At 44.9% G+C, this 16,470-nt stretch overlaps 1 protein-coding gene across 2 annotated transcripts in view; it reads left to right on the top strand.

Moving 5' to 3' along the window:
- The window catches only part of HDAC4 (histone deacetylase 4), a 113,350-nt gene extending 101,923 nt beyond the window's left edge, over nt 1–11,427 (top strand). The window contains exons 20-22 of one of the 2 annotated variants that reach the window (XM_008052897.1): nt 4,715–4,799; nt 5,911–6,052; nt 6,443–11,427. In XM_008052897.1, the coding sequence (XP_008051088.1) occupies nt 4,715–4,799; nt 5,911–6,052; nt 6,443–6,482 (267 nt within the window). In that variant the 3' untranslated portion in view covers nt 6,483–11,427. The remainder of the gene's footprint in view (nt 1–4,714; nt 4,800–5,910; nt 6,053–6,442) is intronic. The other variant, XM_008052896.1, reaches the window with a different exon arrangement.
- Nucleotides 11,428–16,470: the final 5,043 nt, after the last annotated feature.

Raw genomic sequence — 16,470 nt, 5'->3', positions numbered from 1 at the left:
TGGAAGAGTAGATGTAAGATCAGAATAATCTATTCCTTGACTAGGAAGACTCTCCTGGGCCTCCATTTCAACTGAGTCTTGAGATTTATTGGCAAAAGTGAATAGTGTTGTCTTACGATCTTTTTCATCTCTGCTGCTGTGCCTACAGTCGAGCCTCCCTTTTCACTCCTGGTGTTGTTCATTGTACCCACTCTTCAGTTTTCCTAATCAGTCCTGCCAGAATATGTCTATTTCATTAGTCATTTCAGAGAATCAAATTTCAACTATAGCATCCATTTTGCTTTTTGAAATTTATTTGCATCTGCTTTTCTGTATTTTTTTTTCCTTCTTTCTTTAGGACTACTCTATTCTCTAGCTAAAATTGCATACTTACTTTTTACTCTTCTTTTCTGATGTGGGCATTGAAACTGAAAGCAACCCAAGCACAGTGTTCAGTATCAGCTCATAACCGTGATGTGCAGCAGTTTCATTATTTTTAGTTCTAAGCGTTTCCTAATTCCCATTATGATTTCTTCTTTGACCCATAAATCGGTGTGCTTTTAAATTTCCAAACATAAGGAATCATGGTTCTCTTTTTGTTATCAATTTCTAACAAAGTACACTGTGGTAAGGAAAGGCAGTCTGATTGACTTTTTTTTTTTTTTTTTTTCTTTTTGTGGAGATTTGCTTCACGGGCCAGTGCGTGGTCAACCTGCGGAGACATCCACATATGGTTGAGATCATGCATCTTCTCTGTTTTGCAGAGTTCTGTTTACATCCACTAAACTGAGCTTGCTGATTGTGTTGTTCACATTTTGGTTTTCTTGACTGATTTTTTTGTCTGCTTGTCTGCTGGATCTAAAAGACATGTCAACATGTCTCACTGTGATGGTACATTCATTTTCAATCATGTCTCTGTTCAGTTCCTCTCCTTTTTACATTAGAGAGTTTAGGGCTGTTTTACAAGTATAGACAATTGAAATCATTATATCCTTTTGATGAATTGAAGTTTTATCATTGTGTAGTAGCCTTCTTTGTATCCCTAAATCTCTTGTGCCCAATATCGAAGTTACACCAGCCTCTTTGTGGTTGGGTTTGTCTGTGGCATCAGTTTCCATCCGTGACTCTCAACCTTCCCTGAGGTTTTAGATGTTCTTTTATAGACAGCATAATGCTGGATGTTACGTGATTTTTATATCCAATCCAGCAGTCTGTACTTTAAGTGGAAACTTTGATCATTTATAGTTCATTTGATTACTTTTTTTCAGAGTTATTTTTGCCACCATATTCTGTTCTTTGTCCCCATTTTCCATCGCTCTTTCCTTTTTCCTTTTCTTGCCATCTCTTGACATGGTTAAGGGTGCCGGGCATTCCACTTATTCCCTCTGCTTAGTCCAATGATATACAGTCTATTTATTTTTTATTTTTTTCAGTATTGATCCATAAAATTTTGAACATTTGTTCCTAACAGCAGTTAGCGTCCTCACCCTTCCCACACAAGCCAAGGCCTAGACTGAGTTAGCACCAGTTCAGGTCACCAGAGTGAACACAGGATGCCCAGGTGGATATTTTATACTAAAAAATGACTTGTTTGTCAGAAATTCAAATGCAACTAGAGTCCTAAATGCTTGTTTGCTAAATACAGCAGGCCTCGCCCTAGTGCCCCCTCCCAGGTAGTGTACCGTCATTGACTGGTATTTTGTTTCCTTCTGTCTTTCTTATTTCACTGAATAGACATTATTATTGTTAATATATGTCATCCTATTTATCTGAGCTTTCCTGCATTTATGTGTGTTTTTGTTGTTGTTGTTCGTTTGTTTGCTTTTGTCATCATCCCTTCTCATTCCCCAGACTGTCTTCTTGGATCATTTTAATTCTGCCTGAAGTACATCTTGTAGAATTTCCCCTAGGAAAGGACTCATGTAGTCCTCCTCCTGTGACCATCCTCAGTTTGTTTTTGTTGGGTGGGGTGGTCTTTATTTTACCCTTGGTCTGGAATGATAGTTTCACTGGACATATGATTCCTGGTTGACAAATATTTTCTCTCAACACATTGAAGATCTCAAGCCATTGTCTTCTTGCTTCCATTTCTATGAGAAGTTGGTGTGTGACTGATGGACACCCCTTTGAAGAGTATCTGTCTGTTTCCTCTAGCTGCTTTTAGAATTTTCTATTTGTCATTGATATTCTGCAGTTTTACCCTGATGTGCCTAGGTATGGATTTCTGATTTTATTTTCCATGCTTGGGGTCTTAAATCTTCCAGATCAGATTCAGTAATCTCTGGGTTTTTTTCATCATACATAAATATCTTACTTTTATTCTTAATACATATTTATGTATATATTAAGATGTTTATTGTATAATTTACAACTGACATGTTAATAACAGCAGTCTTTAAGGATGTAGATCTGCATTTTAATAAGCTTTTTTGGGACCGGGTTTGGTGACTCAGCCTGTAATCCCAGCACTTTGGGAGACCAAGGCGAGTGGATTGCCAAAACCCATGGGTTCGAGACCAGCCCGGGCAACTTGGTGAGACCTTGTCTCTACAATAAAATAAAATAAAATAATTTTTAAAATAAACTTTTTGGTTTGGGATAATTTTAGATTTACAAAACAGTTGTAGAGATAATACCTGAGTTCCTGTATACCACTCAGAAAACTTCCTCTGTGGTGAACTTCTTATGTTGGTATGAGTCATTTGTTGCGACTTAGAAACCAGCATTGGTCCATGACTATTAACTAAACTCCAGAATGTATGTTGGCTATCACCAGCTTTTCCATAACTGCCCTTTTTCTGTTTCAAGGTCCCATCTGGGGTCCCACTTCACATTGAGTCATCTTGTGTCCATATCTAACCTGACATTTTCTCAATCTTTCATTGCTTTTCACAGTTCTTGCAACTTCAAAGAGTTATTGGTCAGGTATTTTGTAGAATGTCCCTCAATTTCTATTTAAGTTTTAGAAATTATTCTTGTGACTATGAAATTGAGGGAGGGTGGTCACAGGAATGAAAGCGTCTTTCTCATATCAGGGGTACACACCATCCACATAACTTACCACCTTGAGGTGACCTTGGTTAGAATGGCATCTGTCAGATTCCTCCACCATAAAGCAGCCCTTTTAATCCCTTTCCAGTGAACTCTTTGAAAGAAGTCACTAAGTCAGCTTACATTCAGGGGACAGAGTAGAAGAGATGTCCTGGAGAGGGGATTAGATGCGTAAATTATATGAAATTATTCTCTAAGAGATTGGTCTCTTCTCCCTCATTTATTTATTTGGTCCATATGAACTTGTGTATATTCGTCTTATATTTTGGGGCATAATGCAATACTGTGTCATTTGTTTCAGCTTGTTCCACTCTGGCCATGGGGTGCTTTTTCAGACTGGCCCTGGGTGTCCTGTGATGTGCCCCATCCCTTGTCCTTTGGCACATTCTGATTTTCTGGCTCCACAACATGCTCCAGGCACCTCCTGTTTTTTTTGTTTGTTTGTTTGTTTTGTTTTATTTTTTTGCCCGAGTCTTGGAACAGGCTGTTTCTCCAAGAAGCCCAGCTTCCTTTCACTGGAGAACAGTATTAGAAACCGTTTTTGTTTCTTTGGACCCTAGTTCATGCTGGCTCACATCTATGCTGTGTGACTTTTTGATCAGGGAGCTCATGCTTCTCAGAACTTGACTAACAGCACTCCATCTGTTGCCTGGTGTGGGGGCACAGGCCTCACAGAGGGTCTAACATTGCCTCTGTGTGGTGCCTACTGTAAATAGCAGCTATCCTCTTGCAGTGTCTAGAACCAGGCAAATTCTCAGGGTGACTTTGTCTTTTTCATTCTATTCAGAGCCAAACTAAAGACAAAACTTTCCCTACTGGTGGTCTCTGGGCAATTGTTGATGTATGTGCCTGTTCCCCTTTGCCCATCCTTCCTGAGAGTGGTCATTCCAGCCCCAGCTGCATAGCCCAAGGTTTGCCCAGGATGTCTGGGAACATCAGTGCTCTGGCCTCTCTGGTCAGGTTCCACTTTATTCTTGGCCCAGGCCATGTGCCCTGATTTTGTAGGCTTGTCCAGTTATTTAAACTTTTTGAAATTGTGTTTTAATCAACCATTTTTCATTCAATCACTTTTAATTGTCATGTTGTAGATGCTCTGGTTTCCCTATTGCCCTGTAATTTACTTGTGAGTTTAATTCCTGTTTTTATCTGCTGCCAGTACTTAGTTCAGAGAAAAATGTAGTACACAGGATTCCATCTATGAGAGATCTGCTCTCTTCCTTCCTTTCATTTGCCTCCCCCCACTTTTACTGGGAGAAATCCAAGGTCAGGGGATAGTCAAACATTTGTATTACAAGATACGAATGTGAAAGTGAGATTTCCAAACAATCACTTCCCCTAGCATGACCCGGAGGTGTAAATAATAGATACCAAGCTGACATCCTGGTACCAGCCCGCTTTTGGGGACCATAGTTCTTTCCACTACTTACAGGAACCCATGATGTACCTTACAGTCTTCTAAGAATACATATCTAAAGAAAATAAATCGATTGTTCTAAGAAATAATGTATATAATATGTACTAAAGCCACATGTGACTTTTTAAAGTTATTTTCTCTTTGGGCAAATGCACTTCACAAATAACTTTACTCTATGCTTAGGAAGTAAATACTGTCTCTGAACATCCCATTGTAATGCACACGTGGGTTATACTGACATCCTTTATATTCACTATATATTTTTTTCAGCTTGATCCTCTCCCAGAAAAGATTTTACAGCAAAGACCCAATGCTAACGCTGTCCGGTCCATGGAGAAGGTCGTGGAAATCCACAGTAAGTTGCCTGACCGAGTACTCACAGGGGAGGCACTCTTGGGACAGGACTCCACTGCCCTCCATCCCTGCCCCCCCCCCCCCGCCCCGGGCTCCTCTCCATTCCAGGCCTACAGGACAAGGCCCTGCTTCCAACTGCATTGGATGAGCAGGGAGATGCTCACTTAACCCAGAGGGTTTTGCCCACAACCTATTGGAATGGTTTTATCATCTCTGTTTTACAGATCTAAAGAATTGAGGCCCAAACAGCTTGGCGTAAAGGCACTTGCTACAGGTCCCCAGCTCTCAGAGATGGTCATGGCTGTAAGCCTGGGTCCTGGAGTCTGGCCTCTTCCCTGGACCAGAGGAGCCCACATCCTGAGCTCAGAAAACCATTGGCCCCACAGAGGACCAGGCAGGGTACAGGTCCTCTGTTTCCGAGCACTGCCCCTCAAGCAGTGGTCCTGGGGCTGAAGGGTTGGCACACGGCCTGTCTGAAGTGCACCTGCCATACCCTGTCCTCATCACAAGCCCAGCTTTTCTTAGGCATTTGAGATGACCCAAATGGTTGGGACTGTCCATGTAAGTGGGTGAAAATAAGAGGTCTGCTCCCTTTTCCCTGCATAAGGGTGATCCTGGCCTCAGAGCCCTAGAGCTGACCCTGGACTGGGTCCAGCCCTCAGTGCATCCCCCCTCATGCTCAGGCCTGATACAGAGACCCCCTCACTTCTGTGAGTTCCCAGGCAGGGACCTCAGCCCCAGCGACAATCCCCCGGCTCACCAGAGACAGGAAAGGCTCAGTGGCACCAGGCCTGCAGCCTCCACTCCCAGCTACCAGGGCAAGAAAGGGGCCTGTGAGTGTTGAGGCCCCCACGGAACACCCACCTGCAGTCCTAGGTGATCCTTCTTCCAGGAGGCAATGATTCCACTAGGCATGTGGACACATTTCCAAAGATTCCCTGTCTTTGTGAGTTGTAACCATGTGGTTTTCTGCCTTCTGTCTCTTAAAAGAGAAATGTCTCTAAAATCACGAGTGATAAATTCATTTGAGGCCCAGGGTCTCACAGGGACCTTCTCGGGCCTCCATGTGACTTGTTGAGTCGTAGTCACTGAGCAGCTTTCCTCGCCCCCAGGCAAGTACTGGCGTTGCCTGCAGCGGGCAGCCTCCACAGCAGGGCATTCTCTGATTGAAGCTCAGAAGTGTGAGAACGAAGAAGCTGAGACGGTCACTGCCATGGCCTCACTGTCTGTGGGCGTGAAGCCTGCTGAGAAGAGGTGAGTACCCTCCCCGCCCTCTGCCTGCCAGGTTGCTGAGCCCTGCTGTGACCGGTGACACTTTGCAGCACCCTGTGGTCAGACCCTTTACCTCACACCCTGCTAAGTGCCAGGGCTGGCCGGAGGGCGGGGGAAGGGAATGGACACCAGACGCACCCGTGGAGTCTAGAAACCAGCTAGCAAGAAAGCCCCTTAGAGATGCTTGAGAAAAGTGTACTCCTGAACAAATGGACCCACTGCTGCTTGGCTGGGGGCCCGGGTGGGGCTGCAGGCTCAGGTGTATGAGGACAGTTGCCACCACTTCATGCAGTCTCTCACCCACGTTCTGTTCTCTCTCCCATGCGTGACCTGCCCCACACCCTTCCTCCTCCTCCCGGGTTACGGCCACAGACCAGATGAGGAGCCCATGGAAGAGGAGCCGCCCCTGTAGCATCTCCGAAGCTGCTGTTCTCTTGTCTGTCTGTCTCTGTCTTGAAGCTCAGCCAAGAAACTTTCCTGTGTCACGCCTGCGTCCCACCGCAGGGCTCTCTGGGAGTGCCCAGGGACACCTGGCGTGCAGCAGCCACAGGAAGCCTTTCTGCCGCCCGGGTCCACAGGTCTGGAGATGCACATGCACACCCCGGGCGTGGCAGCCTCACATGGAACACGGGACAGACGCCGGCGACGCGCAGGCACACGGACACGCGGAAGCCAAGCACACTCTTGCGGGTCCCATGAGGGATACCGCAGAAGAAAAGCCTGTGGCAACTGGTGGCAGAGCTGCTGCATTTAGTTGACACGAGGAAAAGAAAATGAAAATCAAAGATCTAATAATACAAAACAAACTTGATTAAAACTGGTGCTTAAAGTTTGATTATAACCCACAATTCCACAGTCTCCGTGTAAACCACTCAACTCATCTTGTAGCTTGTTTTTTTTTAAAAAGAGGACGATTTCTTTGGCTCAGGCCTGCCTCTGTGAACCATAGCAGTGTATGGTAGGGGGTCTGCACCCGGGTGGGGGACAGAATGGATGAACCTTTAAAAAACTGGACAAAAACAGGAATATGAGCCTGGGGGAGTCGGCTTGAGTTTCTCAAAGCCATCGGAAGATGCGAGTTTGTGCCTTTTTTTTATTGCTCTGGTGGATTTTTGTGGCTGGGTTTTCTGAAGTCTGAGGAACAATGCCTTAAGAAAAATAAACAGCAGGAATTGGTGGGACAGTTTCCTGTGGCTGACTGAGTCTGGCGGTGCCCAACTCCGTGAGCTGGCTTGGTGCTCCTGGTGCGGGCACCGGTGGCCGCCTCCGGGGCTAGGGGCTGCAGCCTGGCAGTCCTTGTTTTGCTTTATTGCTGTTTAAGAAAAATGGAGGTAGTTCCAAAAAAAGTGGCAAATACTGTTGGGGATTTTGAAGTCCAACAAATTTTAAATGAATCCAAAGTGTTCTTTTCTCATACGTCACATAACAATGAGCATCTCCATTTGGTTGTAAAGCATGTCGTAGGCACACTTGCAGTGTTACGATCGGAATGCTTTTTATTAAAAGCAAGTAGCATGAAGTATTGCTTAAATTTTAGGTATAAATAAATATATATATGTATAATATATATTCCAATGTATTCCAAGCTAAGAAACTTGATTCTTATGAAATCTTGATAAAATATTTATAATGCATTTATAGAAAAAGTATATATATATATATATATAAAATAAATGCAGATTGTGGAGGTCCCTGCAAATGGATGACTTGTGAATTAGCTCTAAAGGTGCTTCTGGAAAGGGATCTTGATTGAAATTTGTGTATTTTTGAGCTCCAGATTGGCTAGCTTTCAGATCGCCAACACATTCGCCACTGGGCAACTACCCTACAAGTTTGTACTTTAATTTTAATTATTTTCTAACAGAACCCCTTTCCTCCCCAAGCCTCCATGCACATATGTACCTAATGAGTTTTTATAGCAAAGAGTATAAATTTGCTGTTGATTTTTGTATGAATTTTTCACAAAAAAAAGATCCTGAATAAGCATTGTTTTGTGAATTTCACATTTTTCCTCACCATTTAGCAATTTTCTGAATGGTAACAATGTCTAACTCTTTTTCCTTTCCGAATTCTTGCTTGTACATTTTTTTTTAACTTTCAAAGCTTTATTATTTTTGTTTTTGTTTATTTTTGTACAGTGAGCAGTTCTCTGCAGCGTACGGAGTTGTTGCTGTCAGAGTTTATTTTCAAAAAGTGAGAAGAGAGGGACCTTAGGTCTTCTCAGAGTGACGATCATCGACTGTGTCTTTCCTAGTCTGTTCCAGGAGCTGTATACAGACGCCGAGGGGCTCGTCTTACCTTCAACACTAGTAGTATTACAAGGGGGTGGTGTATTTTCTCCTCCATGGCCAGTGCGGGGAGAGCTGTGCAGACAGCCACCCTAGGAGGCTTTCCAGACACCGTGGGCAGTGAGCATTAATGAAACTCATGTTTAAACTTATCTGACCACATTGTCAGCATAGAATTCTAACTTCAGTTTTCCAAAGACCTTGTAAGCATGTCAGCAATGCATGGGGCACGCCTGGGGCTCTTCACCCACTTGGGTTTTTCTGCTGCAGCCACATGGCCAGGGCTCTGGCCAGAAGTGGCCGGCCCTGGATTTTGGAGCCTGTGTCTGCCAGAACCCAGGAGCCCATGCTGCCTGGTGAGCCTGCAGGGAGAGTACTGATTCCTGTCCAGGACAGCCAGTCTTCACTCTTTTTCTCTTCAACAGTAACTGACAGTCACTTTTTACTGGTAACTTCTTTTCCAGCACATGAAGCCACCAATTTCATTCCAAAGCATATCGGGTTCAGACTTGTGGACAGAAGTTCAGACACACCATGCTCAGAAGGGACCCCGAGCCAAATTTCTGAGTTTGGTAAAGTTTACAGGGTAGCTTCTGAAGGAGACACTAAGTCAGTCAGATTTTTGACCAAATGAGTGCAAATTCTTGGATTCACTTGGTTGTTGGGCTGCTGTCGGTCAGCTCTGAGACAGTGGTTTGAAAGCAGGACAGAAAGGTCTTGGGACTTGTTTGATTTTTCTCCTCCCTTGTGGCCACTCTTTGCTCCGAAGCCCAGTTTGGCAAGAGGAGCTGGCACATAGAAGCCGACTTGGCCTTTTGCCCCTTCACGGCACAGAGCAGTCGCAGGGCCCCGCTGGCTGACTCTTCCGGCCTCTTCGGCCCCACTCTCCGTATGGCCCGGGGGACCCAGGCACCTGCTGTCTTACCCAGCCATGGCTCGTGGGGAGGAACACATCATCTCACTTTTTTTTACAGATGATGGGATAACATGGACCACTCAGTGGCCTGGTTATCATTGGAAGGATTTGGTTCTAATCTCAGTCAGATGGAGACGTCCTCTGCGTAAAGGCCTTGTGGGAGGAGGCGTATTTCATTTGTCAGCTCACTCCAGCTTCACAGACGTGCTGAAAGCATTACCGTGTAGCCTTTTCTTTGAAGACACACTCAGCCCTTCTCCACGGCCAGCATCCAGGGCAGATGGCGGAGGGTCTGCCTCAGCGTCTGTGGGCAGGACCACATCAGTGAGGGTTCTTTCACGTGCTTTCCCTCTTTGGTCCTTGAACCTTCAGCCTTTATCTTCCTTTGCAAAGGCCTTGGGGGACACTGGCCGGGGAGTCAGCAAGCAAGCACTTTATATCCCTTTGAGGGAAACCCCAATGACGCCACCGGGCCTCGTGGCGTCCACCCTGCCCTCACGGTTCCAGCCACGCCACGACGTGCCCACGCCCCACCAGCAGGTGGCCATCCCAGAGGCCACGCCCACTGGGACTGGCCCCACCTCCCGGTGTCCCAGGGCTCCAGTTCGGGAGGACCATTTTGTCAAAGTGTTTCAGTTTTTCTTTACTTTTAAAAACCTGTTTCCAAGAGGAAGGACCATTTGTAACGGTCTGACACAAAAGCAAGTTTGATTTTTGCAGCACTAGCAATGAACTTTCTTGTTTTTATTTTCGATCAGAACATTCCTTCTTTCCTGGTCACAGCCATGTGCTCATTCCATTCTTCTTTTTGTAGACTTTGGGCCCACGTGTTTTATGGGCATTGATACATATATAAATATATAGATATAAATATATATGAATATATTTTTTTAAGTTTCCTACACCTGGAGGTTGCATGGACTGTACGACCGGCATGTCTTTATATTGTATACAGATTTTGCACGCCAAACTCGGCAGCTTTGGGGAGAAGAAAAATGCCTTTTTGTTCCCTTCTCACGATTTGCAGATACAAAAGATGGAGATTTTTCGGTAAAGCAAAACCTTGAAGGAAAGAAGGGGGGGAGGTTTGCGTCTTATTGAACTTATTCTTAAGAAATTGTACTTTTTATTGTAAGAAAAATAAAAACGACTACTTAAACATTTGTCATATTAAGAAAAAGAAGTTTATCTAGCACTTGTGACATACCAATAATAGAGTTTATTGTATTTATGTGGAAACAGTGTTTTAGGGAAACTACGCAGAATTCAAAGTGAACTGCCTGTCTCTCTTGAGTTGATTTGGAGGAATTTTGTTTTGTTTTGTTCTGTTTGTTTCCTTTTATCTCCTTCCACGGGCCAGGCGAGCGCCGCCTGCTGGCCCTGGCCTTGTGACCGTTGATTCTGGTTGAGAACCGGGCGGGCTCTCGAGAGTCCCGTTTTCCGCACAGATGTGTTGACTTTTTTAATTACTTTTAGATGATGTATGGCTAAGATTTCACTTTCAGCAGTCGTGAACTGTGCGAGCACTGTGGTTTAAAATTATACTTTGCATCGAAAGGAAACCATTTCTTTATTGTAATGAAGCCGAGCCTGTTCTCAGCTCAGCCTCACTTTGTCTCTGACATTGATTAAAAGTCTATTGAAAGAAAATGAAAGCGAACAGTGTGTTTGTTGATTGGATGGTGTGTGCTCCATTGTGGAGACACCATTTTCCAATATGTAAGAATAACAAACATATAATATATATATACATACATATCTATAAGGGGGCTTGAACCTTATGCACCCAAGAGCTTATTGTGAACGTGTGGTAGAAAACAGTGGTGGCGACCCTGTGTTCTCCTGACGTCTGTTCAGGCCTAGCATGGGATCCACGCTGGTAGCGACCACCAGTTTCTTCTGTAATTCAGTCTGTTCTCTCTTTGATTGTCTGGAGTTTCCCCATGATTCTTTCTTTTGTTCAGTGGAGTTGGAGTTTTGTGTTTGGTTTTCTCATCCTTGTTTTGTTTCATGTGGTTGAGTTTTCACTGACCAACGGAATCCTCTTATGGTCAACCTCTCTTTCCGCCTCACCGGAGTCCAGTATTCTGTACCACATCATATGACTTGTTACTCTTGTGGTGTAAATAAAGACTGCATTAATTGCCCTCCTATCTCTGGTTTCTGCCCGTGCACTCTCTTCCTCGGTGGCTGTTGTGTGCCTGGGACCCTGGGGACCAACCCACCAGTGCCCCAGATTCCATCTGATGGCTGGATGAGAATTATTGGGCCCAGTAGAGACGGCCCCTTGGAAACCAGACCAGTGGCAGACATGTCACCCTCTGCCTATACAATCTGGTCCTATGGGAGTGTCTTTGTTTTAAATGTCCAATAATTTAAATTCTTGTACTAGTTTGTCCCTTCGAATACTTAGCAAGCCAGGTGTGGGGTATCACACCTATAATTCTAGCACCTTGGGAGGTGGAGGAGGGAGGATCACTTGAGCCCAGAAGTTTGAGACCAGCCTGGGCAACATAGGGAGACCTCATCTCTAAAAAACATTTTTAACAATTAGCCAAGCGTGATGGCATATGCCTATAGTCCCAGCTACTCAGGAGGCTGATGCAGGAGAATCACTTGAGCCCATCGGTTGGAGGCTGCAGTGAGTCGCGATTGTGTCACTGCTCCAGTCTGGAAAATAGAGTGAGACCCTGACAAAAAAATGATCTGGGCTGGAAACAACCTCAGACAGAACAAGGCCAAAGGGAGGGGGTCTCGGGCTCAGAACCACCTCCCCACATCCAGACACACATCCCTCTGAGACTCAAGTTTGCAAATACCAACAGACCCCGGTAACACCCCTTTCTGGGCACCTGCACCCAATGTCTAATCAGCTGGGTGGGGGATGTAAAGGCCACGCCACCTTGACCCAACGTGGGACAACCCAAGACTCGTTAGCTCCAGAGCCTCGTGGGGCCTACTTCACTTGGCTTCTCCTCTCCTGCCACAGCTGCTGACACCAAGGGTACTCCTTAAACATCAAACCCCATCTCAGTCTGCTTCCTGGAAACCCAGCCCAGAGCACCCAGGTCACCCCTGAGCCCCAGAAAGGCATGTGGGCAGAGCTGCCTGGCTGGCCTCAGACACAGCCTCACACAGGTGGCCCCAAGTGTAAGAAGAGCTGCTTGGAGCCTGAAGCCACCAAGTGTGAGGTGGTTTGTTATGCAGCATCCTTGCAGCAGTAGCTGACTAATACAGGGATGTGAAAAGGAAAGAGGCTAGAGTGGACCCAGGGCCTCCCATGATTATGCTCATTATTTGCAAGGCCACAGGGATGTAATTACCCAACATGGGAGAATATTCTTTTAACAGGAGTTCTCATCTCTCCGACAGGAGGAAGAGAAAACTTAGGGTGTTTCCAGCTCTAGGCCAGGAGGTTTTAGGGACAGACTTCCTCAGCATCATCACAGAGGAGGGTTTGTGACACATCTGTGGGATCATTTTATCTGAAAAGTATTTGTAATGATAATTGCAAAGCATTAATGCTTTTTTTTTTTGAGTTGGAGAGTCTCATTCCGTTGCCCAGGCTGGAGTGCAGTAGCTCATGTCCACCCCAGCGTCAACCTGCTGGGCTCCGGTGATCCTTCCACCTCAGCCTTCCAAGTAGCTGGAACTACAAGCGTGCACTACCACGCCCGGCTCATTTTTCTTTTTATTGTAGAGATGATGTCTTGCCAAGTTGCCCAGACTGGTCTCGAACCCATGGGCTCAGGCAATTCACTCACCTCGGCCTCCCAAAATGCTGGGATTATAGGCTGAGCCACCCAACCTGACCTTTTTTATTAACCTTATAAAACCATATTAAAGAAAGAAAGAAACAGGCCTACCTGGGCCCAACATAAAGATTGGACACACACTCACATTTTGTCATAAATGTTCTAACCAGTAAAATGTGACAGATGCAGCACAGCCCACATTCTGTCTCCTCCCCCTTCCCAGGAGTCAACATCACCCTGACTTGGCGTATAGACTTCTTGTCCATGTTTTGACTTTTTTGTTGCATATTTCCTCTCTATAAAAGTAAATCTTAGTGTTTATTATATATTTATAATATGTGGTGTCTGCCATAAATATCTTTGCTTCTTGCTTTTTTTGACCCAGTGTTGTGTTGTTGAAACTTCTTCCCATGCGTACACACACCTCTAAGTCATTCATTGGAGGTCTGTGTGGTATTTCATTACATGACTGTCTCACAGCTACATGACCCATCCTTCTTTTGATAGATGTGTAAGTTGTGCCAAATTTTTTCTCCCGCAAACAATAGTGAGCTGTTTCCTTGTGTCTTTCCTGAAGCACATCTGTGAGGGTCCCTCTCCACAGTGTCACCTACGTGAGATAGTGACAATCACCCTCTGTGGTGACCACACCCATTTTCCCTCCCACTAGCATGGATTGATTGATGATTGATTGATTGATTAGGTCAGGCTTTGGGTTTCCATGTTGTCATCAACACTTATTATTACCAGACTTTCTAGCTTTAGCCAATATGAAGAGTATGATATTGCATTCGTTCTTGTTTTGATTGGCATGTTTACTGGTTTTAGTATTTTATCTTTTGCTGTGTCACAAATTACCTCAAAACTTAGCAGCTTCAAGCAGCAGATTTTGTTTAGCCATGCCTCTGGTTCAGGGTTTTCCTTGAGGGTCCCGTCAAGCTGTCAGCCAGGGCTGTCTGAAGGTTCAGCTGGAGGGATGCTGAGGAGTGGGGAGGGGATCTCCCTCCAAGCACAGCCATGGCTGTGGGCAGGCTTTCTCTTCCCCTTTGAGTCTCTCTACAGGGCTGCCCTGGGACCCATCCGCCGGTGTCCCCCACAGCAAGTGATCCAGGAGCGAGTTGACAGGGCATCCCTGAGTCGGAGTTATATTCTTCATAGCCTAATCTTGGAAGTGACTTCTCATCACTTCTGACGTGTCCATGACCTAGGAGCTAGCCCAGGAGGCCGCCCCACACTCATGGGGAGGGGATTCCAGGAGGCTGCCTACACAGCTAGTGAGGCCAATGATCTTTTTCATAGCTTATTTAATTTGGTTTCTCAGCAAATCCTATCAGTTTTGCCTTTTCAATGCCTCTGTGGGATCCCGCGACCTCCTGGCCACGCCCCCTTCTCGCCTAGCCACGCCCCCTTCTCGTTCCTGCTCCCTCACCGCAGCCTATCCCTCTCCCCCTCCTGGTCCCTGTGCCTCTTAGTCCTTTAGCTCTGACTACAGAAGCCAGAAGGATCCTGCCAATACCTGAGTAGGATCAGGCAGCCCTCCTGCTCAAAGCCCCGCTCAAACTCCCAGATACGAGTTGTGCCTCCCCTGGGCTTGTCTGTCTGATGCACTAGAATATAACCTTTCAAACTGGCCTACACATACACCAGACATAATAGTTCCCCAGTAAACAAGTTGAATGGCTGATTTGGGGCTCCATCTTCTCGACCCAGTTACCTGTTAGTTTGATTATCAGGGCAGTGAACTGGAAAGTTTTGAAAAATATTTTGGAGGCTAATCCTGTGCCCATTATAAGTTTCAAATATCATCTTCTGGTCTTTAGATTCTACTCTCTCTCTTTTTAATGGAACAAGCCAAACACAGAAGTAGAAAGAAGAGTACCGAGACCCCATGTGCTCATCAGCCTTCAGCAGCTGTAAACACACTCCCAGATTTGTTTAGTCTATGTCCCTCCTCTCCCCAAACAGCATTGTTTGGGGATTAAAGCAAATCCCAGACATCGTATCATTTCATCGGTAAATATTTCATTAGAGTTCTCTCAAAGATGAGGACTCTTTTCTACGACATAACATAATACCTAGCGTGTTCTAGAAATGGATAATTCCATAATATCACCAAATATATCCAGCCAATGTTGAGATTTTCCCCCCTTGCCTCGTTTTTCTTTAGTTTATTTACTTGTTTGCTTTTTACAGTTGGCTTGTTTTAATCGGGATTCAAACAAGGACTTCATATTGCATTTGATTGGCATGTCCCCTAAGTCTCCTTTTAACCTGTGGGTTCCCATTTTTATTTTTCTTGCAATACATTTGTGGAATAAACCAGGCCACTTGTGCATCCCCACCATATCCTCTAGCCTGTTCCTCCTACAAGCACAGGAGGGAGGGGTAGAACTAGACCACTGGCCAATTCAGGCTCAAACCTTGGGCAGGAGCCCCTCATAAATGGGAGCCCATGTCCTCTTTGATGAATGGACCCATTGTTTCACTGGGGGTTCAAAGAGGGCCCCCAGAAAGCCGGCCAACCCAGCCATCCCATCTTCACAAGTTAGATATTTAAATGCACTTGAGGCTGGTCATGGTGGCTCATGCCTATAATTCCAGCACTTTGGGAGGCTGAGGTGGGAAGATTGCTTGAGCCTAGAAGTTCGAGACCAACCTGCACAATATAGCAAGACCTCTACAAAAAATTAGCTAGGCATGGTGACATGTGCCTGTAGTCCCAGCTACTCAGGCGACTGAGACGGGAGGATCACCTGAGACCAGAAGTTTGAGGCTGCAGTGAGCCATAATCATGCCACTGCACTCCAGACTGGGTGACAGAGTGAGACCCAACTCAGAAAAAAAAAAAAGAAGAAGGAGAAGGAGAAATGCATCCAAGTTTACAAAAGATAAGCAATTATTATCAAGCTTCTAGGCCAACACCTTTTTTCAGAAAAAAAGTAAACATTTAAAGGTCACAGTTACACATGATCTTAGCCAAAAGACTGAGAAGTGATTAAAGGTCACAATTATAAATTGAACAGGCTTTCCACTTCACCTCTCATTGATACTAAGACTTTTAGCCAAGAATTTAAGGGTGGTAATGTTATATGGTTTAAGTGACTACAGGAGACTTGAAGTTTTATTTTACAGTGCACTTAAAATTCCTACTTAAAAGAAACTCCTTAGTCAATTAAACTATTTTATTGATTTAAATTTAAAAGCAACAACATATTTTATTTTTCTGATGGTAACACACATTCCAATTGGAAAATAAATTTGTATAAAAATGTGGGATAAAGTATCATTTTAATTCATGTGAGTATTGGGATGTATGCATAAAAAGTTAAATGGGCTCAGTGTTCTCAGTTTCTTGTGCTGCTTAAAAGTTTTTATCTGATATTTGAGTGTATCGCCGGAGCCCAGCAGGTCGAGGCTGCAGTGGCCGGGAGCGGCCACTGC

The sequence above is a fragment of the Carlito syrichta genome, unplaced genomic scaffold, assembly GCF_000164805.1.
Source record: "Carlito syrichta isolate Samal-C Ts95f unplaced genomic scaffold, Tarsius_syrichta-2.0.1 Scaffold287649, whole genome shotgun sequence".
NCBI lineage: Eukaryota > Metazoa > Chordata > Mammalia > Primates > Tarsiidae > Carlito > Carlito syrichta.
The sequence above is the reverse complement of the archived record's forward strand: the minus strand, read 5'-3'. Positions and strand labels throughout refer to the sequence as shown.